Source organism: Hydra vulgaris, chromosome 01, assembly GCF_038396675.1.
Source record: "Hydra vulgaris chromosome 01, alternate assembly HydraT2T_AEP".
Taxonomy (NCBI): domain Eukaryota; kingdom Metazoa; phylum Cnidaria; class Hydrozoa; order Anthoathecata; family Hydridae; genus Hydra; species Hydra vulgaris.
Genome location: NC_088920.1, coordinates 30,668,156 through 30,681,777, shown reverse-complemented (window position 1 = coordinate 30,681,777; position 13,622 = coordinate 30,668,156). Strand labels below are relative to the sequence as shown.

General features: G+C 27.3%; 1 protein-coding gene across 1 annotated transcript in view; it reads left to right on the top strand.

Moving 5' to 3' along the window:
• The window catches only part of LOC100208037 (uncharacterized), a 54,786-nt gene extending 53,059 nt beyond the window's left edge, over positions 1-1,727 (top strand). The window contains exon 14 of the mRNA XM_065787899.1: positions 1,375-1,727. Within this exon, the coding sequence (XP_065643971.1) occupies positions 1,375-1,587 (213 nt within the window). The 3' untranslated portion in view covers positions 1,588-1,727. The remainder of the gene's footprint in view (positions 1-1,374) is intronic.
• Positions 1,728-13,622: the final 11,895 nt, after the last annotated feature.

Here is a 13,622-nt window from a genome sequence, read left to right as displayed (position 1 = left end):
AGTAATTTTACAAAAAAATATTTCAGCGCAAATGCGCAAAAAAAGAATTTTTTTTGTGCATAAGTTACGCGAAATCCTTTTTTTTATTTTAAACAACACTTATGAAAAAAACAGGATACACAACAATCTAAATAAAAAATTTGGACCATTATGATCACATTAGAAAAAAAAGTTTTACAAAATATTGAGATTTACCTTGCGCTCAAAGTCAAATAATTTAAGAACAATTTGGGCATTTTTCGGGGTATTTTGCCGCTTAAGCACTAGGTAAACTTCAATATTTTTGGAATTTTTTTTTTGTAATCGCATTTTTTTAAATATTTGACCCAAATTTGGCTTCTTGTGTATTCGCATTTTGAAAATTTTATTTTTTTGAATACCCCTACTGTGTATAAATATTCCTACTGTGTATAAATATTTTTACTGTGTATAAATATTTTTCTGACAAATTTTCTTATATTTACTTTACAGATAAAACTTTGATACATTTTTATTAAAAGGTATTTAAAACTCAAAAATTAAGACTACTATAAAAAACCAAATTTAAAACCATTAAATTTTTTTAAGCGCTTTCATTCATGCAAATCTCACCTTAAAATGACTTTTAAATATTTTAGTTATGAATTCATGTTTTCTGTTTTCATTATAAATCATATCATGTCTCAAACTGAAAAAATAAATTTATGTTTTGATAATAAAATATAATAACAAATAAATATCAAAACTAACAACGTTAGACAAGTTCTATACTAACTTTAATTATAAAATAATAAACTGAGTTTAAATTTATGAGCAGTTTTTAAAGAATTGTATCTCTTTATTTTTGTTTCAGTTTTCATTATAAATCATATGTAAATTTATTCTTAGACTATATTTTTGAGTTTTTATATGTAAAAAAATATATTTTTTAAATATATATTTAAAATATATATATATATATATATATATATATATATATATATATATATATATATATATATATATATATATATATATATATATATATATATATATTTTAGCACATTTGTGTCAACTTTCAGTGTCACATTTTTATTTAACCTTTAAGACAATTTATGCAACTAGTTTGTACTTATGCAGCTTGAAAATTCAATGCAAAAATGCCAGTCTGACCTTTTTGCATAAAATCTTGCTTAGTGTTAGAAATCTCTGGTAATCGCCCCTTTGTTAATTCGATATCATTGTTAACGAAAAAAAAAAATTAGTTGCGATCATTATTGACTTGTTTATATAGTTAATTAAATGATTATTATGATATATAAAACTGATATCTTTTTTATTATTATTATTATTATTATTATTATTATTATTATTATTATTATCATTGTTTTACTATTGAATCTTTATTTACTTAAGTTCGAAAAAAATGCTCTACATTCTTGTGATTGGAAAAATATAAGAAGTTTTGAAATCCCGAAATCAAAGGAAATGAAAGTAAAAACGGATTGTTTATCATGTTTTCGTGGCCCGGATATTGCTGGCTATACTAAAAGTTCGAGTGATACTGAAATAACGAAAATTTTATCCGTTAGTGTTGTTTCTTTCAATGTTAAAAAATCGCAATTTTAAAAAGGTTAAAAAATAAAATTTTAAAAGTTTTGAATATTGAAATTCTTTTTTTTTTTTAATTATTTTAAATGATAATTTGTTTGTAATATTTACTTACAATATTTATTGTATTATTTAAGATGGCTTTTTAAAATTTGAAATGTATAAATTTATTATTTGGAACATAAGTATATGCATTATGCGACAAATCTCTTCATACCCCTAGCCTATTACTACAATTTTCTTTTCATATTATGACGTGTTTATTTTTTATTACTGTAAATAAAAAAATGTGTAAACATGATTAAAAAATATTGATATTTATGATGTTCTACTGTTATGTTAGTATATAACACTAAAAGTGCAATTTTATGTATTACATTATATTATGTATTTTATTTATGCAACCTTTAAGTCAATTTATTCAACTTTTTGCAACTATTTTGTACTTATGCAGTTTCAGATTTTCGCTGCTTCGCTTGAGCTGCCAGTCTAAACTTGTTGCGTAGACTTTGCATAAACTCTCAACATTGTTTACTCAACCAAAAGCCCTAAGGCAGGGGATTTTTAAGTCAGAATTTGTTTCTCCCTAACCTTTGCCTTGAAAAGCAAGTTTAACAAGGCAGCAGGGGATTGGACAGGTAGTACTGAGTTACATGTTACCAGCAATAGTGTAATTAAGGTGATCCTAAACCTAACTCTCTATTTGGCAATCGCCCCTTTTTTAATTATATTTCTTTGGAAAGTTTGCCATCATTATTAGTAAGCTATAAATAAAATCTTTCTTATTTATGTAGTAAAATAAATATATATTTTGATATTAAAAAATGATATCTTTAATTTTATTTTTAATTTTATTTGAATTATTATTGTTTTGTTTTGATTCTCAATCTATTTAAGTTAGAGAAGAATGCTTTACATTCTTGTAAATGGATGAAAATAAAAAGTTTGAAATCCTAAAATCTTTGAAAATGAGTAACGAAAAGTAATTGAAAAATAGTAACGAAATGTCTATTTTAAAAGGAGTTAAAAATTAAAATTTATATTCGGATTATATTGTCCTTGTTATAGAGCATATTAAGCCTAATAATGTTTTATCTCGTTATAGAGCATATTAAGCCAAATAATGTTTTATCTTGTTATGAAAAGAAAAGGCTAAATATTTAAATTTGGCGCTTAAAAATTTTTGAACGTTGAAATGCTATTATTTTCTTAGATTTATAAATTATTTAAAGTGATAATTTGTAATATTTCCTAAAAGATGGCTTTTTTAAACTAGAAATGTATAAATTTTTTTATAAATGTAAATATATACAGTATGCGATAAATCTTTTCATACCACTTTGTTTTCATACTAAGACGTGTTTATTTTTTATTACTATATTTTAAAAAATGTGTTAACATGGTAAAAAAAATATTGATATTTATGATGTTTTGTTTGTTATCTTAGCTTATATTTAATACATAAAACTAAATGTGCAATTTTATATAATACACTTCATTGTTTATCAGATTGACCTCAAGGGTAAGTTGTTCTCCAGGTCTGACTTTTTATTTTTATTTTAGTAGTTCGATATCAATTTTATCTTTTCCTTTGATGAATCAATTTTATCTTTTCCTTTAATCGCATAAAAGTTGCCTATTAAAGTTAAAATATAAGAATAAAATTTGAAGGTGATCAGAGCATGTTATGAGGTGTACAAAAAAATTTCATAAATTTGAAAATATTTTCTGTTGTATTTTTAACTAACAAAGAGGCTTAAAAGGTCTGAGTTTTTGTGTCGAAACCATGGTGCATCATGAGCAAACTCGAAAATATCAAGTAGAATGTGAGGTAGAAAAGGATATAGTGCCAGTAAAATTATGGGGAGAGGATGAGCAGAATAAGGTTGGCCTTCTATTAAATGATCCAAAAGTGGGTTTGCAGTTTTAAAGAAAACACAGACAATAATATTAAAAAAACATAAAATATCAAATAGTATTTAAAAAAAGCCTGCTTTTTTAATTTGATCTAAGGTTTAGATCAACAATAGTCCAAAAGAAAAGAACATCTACAGCCAATAGAACAGAACATAAGAAAACAGTCTAAAGTATAAAACAACTCAAAAAAGTTACTAAAACAAATTAAAGAAAAACATCTTGTAAATTTGTTACTATTAGGTTAACAAAAGTTGAAAAAAAAATAATAATAAATGCAGAACATTTTACGAATCTGTTCCAATAAACTTTTGTTATAAATTACAATTTTGTTATATTATAATGCAATTCAACAAGCATTAACCATTAATGTTGCAACTTTTAAACGATATGTTAAAGAGAGCCATGGACTCTTTTCTAACTTTGATAAAAGCAGAACCTTTTTTGATATTTTACGAAGTTAAAATTATCTTGTTCTATCTCCACATTTAAAAAAATTGAGTTATTGATAACTTAATTAACATCAGAACAACATTTTTCTACTGTATTGAAACCTAAGTTAAAAGTAAAAAAGTTGAGGAGAAAACATAAATTGTAAAACTGTTTTCATATGTTCTCCTAAGATTTGTATTTTTTAAATCTTTTCATCTCAAAACTCAAAAATGTGGAGATAAAACAAGATAATTAACATTGCAATTTATAAATTTTCAAGAAAGGTATTCAATACACATGTGAATACTAAAATAATCAACATCAACTTACTACAGCCGTGGCGTGGTGGTTAGAGTTCTGGCTTAAAACCCAAAGCTCCAAGAATTGATGTGGGGTCCAGCTCAATAAGTGACATTAGTAAAGAAGAAGGCGTGAACTTCCCAGTTAAATGCTGATTTAGTCGCATTCAGAATGGTCGACTTTTTTTTAATGCTTTTAATGCCCCTAAAACTCTTAAAATTGGTTTCTTGGTTTAAATTTTTTCTAATTTAAGAGTGGTTTAAACGCAGGGATGTATTAAGGGTCTTAGGGGTCGGGTGAAAAAATTATCTAAGGGCCTAATTCCTAAAAATTTATATCTAAAAAGGCAAAACATGAAATTGCTTTTTTATTCATAAAGAAATTTTTCTTGCTTTCATGTTGACAAAGTCAATTATGACATATTAAAAATTTATATTTTGTAACAGAGTTCTTTCAATTGTCATAACACATATAGAATTTAAGCGACTGTTTAACATTGAGGAATGGAGATCATTCTTAATTCTTGCCATTTATGAAAAAGCTTGCTCTGCACTATAATTGATAATGTTAGAAAAATCCAATATGCTATGTCAGCATTTGGATAAACTGATTTCAACTTATTTCTAGGAATTGTTTGTTAACAATCTAGTGCTGATACATACATTCTCATTTTGCCATAAGTTAGAAGTTGAAAAACTGGACAACTTCATCATGGAAATGTGTATCTAAGTCTGAAAAAGAAATTGTACACAAGGATTTGGCAGCCGCAGTAATGACAGGAACAGTCAGAAAACTAGATAGAAAAGCAAACTTTCTTAATGCAGGCTCTTAACAGAAAGCCTTTGTTTCAAGCAGATTTTCAACTTGTAGGTTTTAATACGACATGGAAATAAGTGTTCAGTTCTAAATTTGTCACCGCCACTTAGAACCACTTTATTCTCTGAATTCTCAACTACTCCTACTTCGCGCATATTCTTTCTTGCACTTTCATGTTTGTGCTGCTTAGAAACAATGCTTAAGAACCTTCCAGCTCATTTCTGAATGTCAAGAAAATCTTCAAGAACTGATGTCACCTATTCCAAAAGAGATTAAAGCATTTGCACACCAAGAGCTAAATTTTCACTTTTATTCTGAATTGTGATAGTAGCGGCATCAAAACATAAAATGATCCTGTGGTACAGCTCCTTCATTAAAGAAACACCCAAAGTTTTCATTTTCTTTTGATATGTAGTGACTTTTTTTTGTATCTTACTTTTTTCTTCTTTATCCAGGACAATTGATTCTATGGCCTCAGGAATGTGATTCCTTTTGTATTTTGTATGCAGAATTTGAATAAAAATGGCAAAAATGGCTCTTGCTGACCACCTTTTTTAACATAAGCTTTTGATGGTTTTTGATATTTCCTGTTTTTTCCTGCACCACTTACAAGACTAGAACAAATTATCTACTATCCATGAGTTAAAGTGGCACGGAAATTATACAGACATTAAAGAAACCCAAAAAAAATCAAATGCAGTCTCACAACTGTCAACAGCATTTACACCAACTAAATTTAAAGAATGTGCTGCACAAGAAATAAAATAAATGTTTGGATTTTTATTTTTCAGTTGTGTTTTAAGGTCGTTGTATTTTCTAGACATGTTAGATGCGTTGTCATATGGCTCACCACGAGCATCATCAATTTTTAAGCTATGTTCTTTAAATCTTTTCTTGACTGCATCGATCATAGCCATTCATCATAGCCATTCCAATATGTCCATAAAAGACTCAAATCCAAAAAAAATTTTTCCACGACAGCTTCCTTGTAAGATATTGAATAATTATTGCAAGTGAGTCAAAGTGTGCAGTGTCAGGCAATGAGCAAACAATCAGTAAAAATTATTTAGTTTTGGACGCTTCGCTACCAATAGATTAAAAAACTATTTTTTTGCCATTAAAAAGTCGATTTCATCGTAAATTGTCGATTAAATTTATGAAAAATTTTTGCTCTGATAATCGGTTTTCTAAGTGTTTAGCAAGAAATGGGTTAAAATTTTAAAGGAACCTCAAGGCTTCAAAAAAGTTTTCATCACTTGAAAGCGTCTATTTCTTCTGAGTCATCTTAAAAAAGTATTAAGACTAAGAGACTGCAAAAAAAACTTCAAACATTCAACAACTCTTCTCTTACCTTTAGTAACATTTTTAATCTTTCAACTGCTGTTCAAATAAGCATTATTTTTTTCTTTTGGGAAAAAATGATGCTTATTTGAACAGCATTATTATGACTTTTCCAAAATAGCACTTGATTGCATCAGTAAGCTGTTTGTTGTGTTCATCCCTCTGTATTGAATGCTGTCAATGTGACCAGTCATTGAATCCAGTTCTGAGGTTTTCATCTGAATCTTGAAAAAGCAGCAAAAGAAACAAAATATTTTTCCAGAGGATAGTGAATAAATCAGCCAGCCTCTTTCAAATTTCACCATTTTCCACATTGAAAAAAAACATAGTTCAAAGAGCAGTATCATAATAATGCTTTTGTCACTTTTCTGTAGTTTTCAAAAGTTATTGTCTGCAACATTTTGATTCAGAATTACTTAAATAGAAATCCAGTAGCTTTGCGTATTTATAAAATCTTTTCACAATTCTTAGTCAGATTGACATATTAAAAAACTGATCTGAATAAAAAAAAATCTGTGCAGCTTTTTTTGTTTGTTTGTTTTAGCTTTTATTTAAAAAGATGCAGCAAAAGTTTTTAAATTTAAGCTCATAACATAACTCAAATTATGCTTATAACGTAAGTTATGCTCTTTCAGCCTTTTTATCAGTTTAAAAAAAAATATATGTATATTATACAAAAAATCAAAAGCAAAAATACGCATATGACGAAAACGAACAGGAATCTATAATGCCAACTACAAAAGCAGATTATATACATAATTTGTTACATCTGAAGCATAAAGCCAACTACAAAAACAGATTAACATGGAAACCTTATCCCGCTCAGTAATAATATTTTACGTATTAAAAGGCTGGACATTTATACACTTTGAAGCACTTTGCTTTAGTAATATAGAGGCCCTAAAAAACCCACAATTGCAGTGGTATATATATATATATATATATATATATATATATATATATATATATATATATATATATATATATATATATATATATATATATATATATGTATATATCTATATATATATACTACTCTGAAAATATATATTCAATATATTTAAAAATATTAAATATATATAAAGATTATATATATACAGTATATATATTTAAAATATATATAAACCGCCCCTGAAAAACAGTATTCCCAGCTGGGATCCTATTTTTCAGAGACGTTGCACACACTTGCGCAAGTTGCACACTTGAGGCTGTGGAAAAACGCCACCTTACAACATAAACTAATAAAGTTTTAAAGTTTATTTTAAAACTTTAAACTACTTTAAAGTTTTTTTTAAATCTTAATTTATTTTATATAATTCTCGCTTATTGTATCGCAACCAAGCCTTTTTTGCGCCCCTTTCAGGTTGCCGCCCATGGCACGTGCCCTGCCTGCCCTACCCTAACGGGTGATGCGGAAGTTATCGGACAAATCCTAATTTCATTATTTGAGCATAATAATCAGTTTTTGTGGTTTTATGCGTAGGCATAAACATTCTATAAAATATAAACTTTATTATTTGAAACACAATTATTTAAAATGAGGTTAAATGCAGCTGAACGAGAATCTTTTCGAAAGCGACTAAAAATGTTTTTTGTAAATAAACCTAATATAAAAAAAAAAAAAATTGTAAATCATTTTGAAAAGAAAGCATTTGCTCAAAGTACAATATATGATAACCTAAAAAGACTTGAAACTGTTCAATCGTTTTCTGATAGAAAGCACCCTGGTCGTCCGACATCCTGGACTAGAGAAAAGAAAGCCGAATTAACGAGACTTGTCAACAATCGAAAAGGGGTCAGTCAGAGAAAAATAGGTATTAAATTCGGTGTAAATCAATCGACAATTGGACGTCAGTTAAAAAAAATGAATATTAAATATAGAAAACGTGAAAAGACTCCAAAATACAATATAGAACAACAAATAAAGGCAAAGAAAAAAAGCGGGAAACTAGTTAACCAACTCTATAACACAAAATCGCTTCTAGTCATCGATGACGAAAAATACTTTGTTTTTGCAGGGGACAACATGCCTGGAAATTCTGCATACTACACAAACAATAAAAAGACATGCCCAGAAAGTGTTTGTTTTATAGGAAAAGAGAAATTTCCGAAAAAATTATTAATGTGGATAGCCATATCTGACCGTGGTATGTCCGAGCCATTGTTTCGCACTTCCAAGGCTGTAGCGATCAATTCATCAATCTAAATTAATGAATGTTTACAAAAGCGAATTCTTCCATTTATTCACAAGTATCATGGAGACTTTAACTATTGATTTTGGCCAGATTTAGCAAGTTCTCATTATTCTAAAGATTCTCTAAATTGGATGGACCAATATGTCTATTACGTTGATAAAGAATCCAATCCCCCAAATGTGCCTCAAGCACGACCAATTGAAAATTTTTGGGGACGTTTGGCACAGAATGTTTACGAGGGAGATTGGCAAGCTTCAAGAGAGCAAGTTTTGATTGATTGCATTAAACTAAAACTACAAGAAATTGATTTAAACTTTTTACAGTCGCATATAAAAGGCGTCAGAGCAAAATTGAGATCAATTGCAGATGGTGGTGTTTTTTTATATAAAAAATAATATATTTTTATTAAATGATAAATGTAAAGCAAAAAAAATATAAAATTTAAAAAAAATATAATAGTAGTTTTTTTTTTTTTTATTTATAAATAAGTTATTGACGTTTTTATTTTGTCCGATAACTTCCCCATCACCCGTTAGATACGCTTCTGCTATTAGTGTACAAATCTCTATATGATTTAAGAATATTAATGCTTTTTGTTACGAAGTATATTTATAGGATATTGTTGCTATAATGTTGTCATTCTATTTGAATATTTTAGATTTTTTTATTGCAATTGCTTACATATTTTTATGCTCTCGACTAACATCAATTCATTACTAGAATAATTAATTATCCTCAAAATCCTCAATTTTTTGTTATTACTTTTTAAATATTTATTAAATTTCATCGTGATTAATTTTATTTTACTTTTTACCGACTCTTTGTTTTCCAGTGGACACCTGTCCTTTGTACTTTTATCTCACTCGGCTAAACTCGTTTTAACTTTTTATGATTCTCTAAGACGTTAAATGTTCGGTGCAGCTTCAGCTCGGTTTTTGTTTGTGTTTTTTTTTTTGCAATATTTAAAGTTTTAAGTTTACTACTCGCTGTTTTTTTTTTTTTTAATAAAAAAAAATTGTTTTTTGCAAAACTATCAATGCGTATTAAGTAAAAATAATATAAAATCTCTTTTATTCATTTAGTTATAGCCAAACATGATTGTGTCTTAAGTCTAAAAAATAAACAAATTTTTTTACATTTTTAAAAACAGGAAATTAAGTAAACATTTGATAATTTAATTTAAAAAGAATCGTTCCCCCGTTTTGCGAATGATTTAAGCAATTTTTATGGCTGCTTGCGTATTTGCTTCATTATCGCTTGTACAAGTCTATAATTGCCTTGTCAAGACAATTATAAAGATGACTAACATGTTATAACATTAACATGCTTTAACATGTTAATGTTATAACACCAACATGTTTTAACATGTAAATGTTATAACATGTATGTCTCCATTCTGCACATCCACAATACACCAGCAGTTTATCCAGGGTTGATGTTACTCAAAATTCTATTAATAATGTAATAATCAAATTTTTTAACAATAACTCAATTTGACGACCATAAATCAGTTGTGAATGCTACCCTAAAAGTATTGTCTGATCTGTTACTGTTCACAAATATTTGTTTGATCTGATACAATGTTGTTGGTTACTGCCCCTTAACCAATCGATAAAAAAGAGGAACTTAGGAATTTGGAAGGAAAGAATTTTTACTTAAATGCTTATAAAATCCACAGCGCTAAACTGACATTTTTTTAGTAAGAAAAACTAAATTTATTTTTAAAAAAAATAAAGCTTTATTTTGGCGCCTCTTAACCGTATGTGCTTGGGGCAATAGATAATGTCCAAATTTGATGAAACTCGAACCTCAAATTTGAATTTCAAATTTTGTTAAATTTGTATTTAATTAAATAGAACTCAAATTTGACATTAAAAAATTAAATTCCAAAAATAGTTGTATTTTTTCATTTTGAATTCGAAATTTGCCCAAGACAAGTAATTACTGCAAATGATCGAAAAGATTATTTAAAACGTTTACCTAAAAGTGCTGAAGATTTAATTTTCTTACGTGATGCATATTTACTACATACATAATTAATAATAATTTTTCTAATAGCTGCTTTAGTACAGGTATAATAAAGACTGATTTAACAGACCATTTTCAAACATTTCTAATAACAAAAAGCATAACCCCTGATAATATTTCCACAAAGCACATTATTTACAAGCGACAGATCAATGAAAACTCTATACAACAATTTCGCAACCTTCTAAACTTCGTTAATTGGGAGCTTGTTCTCCAATCACGTGATGCTAACAATGCTTATGTTATCAACTTCCCCTTGCGCAATTTTGTAAAAAATACAATAAAGCGTTTCCTGTAAAAAAGTTTTAAACAAATTCCAAATCACTTCTATCGCTTCGGATAACAAAAGGCTTACTAATATCATCAAAAAAAAAAAAAAAACTTTATGAAAAATTTCTAAAAAAAAAACATATTCAAACGAAGCAAAATATAAAAACTATAAAAATATATTTGAAAATTATCAAAAAAAAACTCTAAAAAATTATATTATTCAAAATTGCTAGAAAATGCAAATGGAAATACTCAATAAACTTGGAATGCTATTAAAGAAATAGTTGGACAAAACAAATATAAAAATAACACTCTGCCAAAAAAACTTATAATTGACGGTGAATCAATCTATGAAAAAGCATTAGTAGCTGAAGAATTTAACAGTTTCTTCTTCAGAAAATTTAGCACAAAGTATTCCTTTAACTTTTTCAACATTTGATTCTTATCTAACAAGTTCTAACAAAAAAATGAATGAGTCAAAGCTAGATATACGTGAGTTGCGGACTGCATTACTAAGCTTAAAAAGTAACAAAAGTGCAGGATCGGATAAAGTTAGCGTTAATATATTAAAATTAGTCTATGATATAATTGAACCATATTTGTTTTATATCTTCAATCAGTCACTTAAATCAGGTAAAGTTCCGGATAATTTAAAAACTGCTAAAGTAACTCCAGTATTAAAGTCTGGAGATGAGTCACCTTCTAACTACAGGCCTATATCTGTTTTATCTTGTTTCTCAAAATTGCTTGAACGTATAGTGTACAATAGGCTGTATAATCATTTAACTGAAAATAACATGTTATACAATAAGCAATTTGGTTTCAAAAAACAACATTCAACAGATCACGCAATAGTAGAGTTAGTTAATCACTTATCTAACGCTTTTGCAGAAAACTGTTTTACATTAGGAGTTTTCATTGATCTGTCGAAAGCTTTTGATACGGTAAATTATTCCATTCTAATAAAAAAAACTGGAATATTACGGAATAAAGGAGAAAAACTTACTCTGGTTTAAAAATTACCTTTCAAACAGAAAACAATATGTACAATTTGAAAATTTAGAAACGACCAAAAAAACTGTAAATTGTGGAGTCCCACACGGTTCTATACTTGGACCTTTACTTTTTTTACTATACATAAATGATTTGTTTTCAACATCAAACCTATTAAATTTTATTTTATTCGCAGATGACGCGAATCTTTTTTATTCTCACAAAAATATTGAAACACTTTTTACAGTAGTAAATGAAGAATTAAATAAAGTAAATGAATGGTTTGTATGCAACAAATTGTCTTTGAATGTTCAAAAAACTAAATTTTCTCTTTTCCACAAACCAAGCAAAACAAAAGAAATACCACTTATTCTTCCCAATCTTTTGATGAATATAACTAACATCAAAAGGCAAATATCTGTAAATTTTTTAAGTTCGGCGCCTTTTAAGTCAGATGCTTTCAAAATCAAATTCGTTTTAAATGTACATAAAGCTAAAGGCGCCAAACTTAATATTCCTTTACTTCGATGAGTTTGTTTGTTTACATACGTATATGAATTGCCTTCAATGTCTTCCAGTATTGGCTTTACAAAAGTGATTATTACTAAGTACATGATTTCCACGAGTACCAGAAACAGAAAAAAAAGTTATTTTCTACTTTTTAGTCGATTGAATAGAAAGCTATTTTTAAAAAGTTTTTTTTATTTATTTTTTTTTCTACTTTTTAGTCTTGATAAAATTGAATTATTACACTTATTGATTATGATTAATATTCAATAAAAATTTATTTTGAATTTCTGAAGACCGTTACGCTAACTTGCCACTACAAATTTATCGCTCTCTTAAAAAACAAATTAATTCATTTTACTAAATCTAAAAGACTTATTGAATCAAATAAAACAAATATAGCTATTGTTAGTCGGCAAAAGATTATTTGTAAAATTTCAGGGCTGTACGATCAAAAGAATTGCTTCAAAAAGCGCTGTGTTGTTTTGGCCTCCACAAAAAAAAAAAATCAAAAAATCAAAAAATGCGGACTCGTCAGTGAGTAAATAGAAAGCTATAAAAATAGATCAGATATATAATTTAAATACTGAAAAACAAGGCAATTATTCCTTGCAATCATTAAAAAAGGTTAAAATTTTTTATCAATAACCATTATCAAAAAACACATTTTCTTTTTTTTTTTTTTTTTATTTATATATATATATATATATATATATATATATTTATATATATATATATATATATATATATACGCAGTCTCTTTGTTAAAGCCCAAAAAAAGTGTAGGTTTTGATTCTATAAGTAGTACTGTCGTTATTAAATCGATAAAGTACATCACAATTCCATTATTACATATTTTTAATTTATCTTTAAAACATGGTGTTTTTCCAGAAAACCTAAAAATTGCAAAAATCATTCCAATTTTAAAATCAGGCGATCCTTCTGAAGTTGCAAATTATCGTCCAATCTCAATTCTTAATTGTTTTTCTAAAATATTAGAGCGAATTATGTATAATAGGCTTTATTTTTTTTTAAATGTAAATAATATTCTTTACCATAAACAATTTGGATTCAAATCTGGCCATTCCACCGATCATGCAATAATTCACCTTGTTCAGGACATATTTAAATCGTTTGATGAAGGCAAGTATACCCTTGGTCTTTTTATCGATTTAAGTAAAGCTTTCGATACAGTCAATCATCAAATCCTTCTATCGAAACTCAAAAGTTATGGTATAAAAAATACTAACTTGTCCT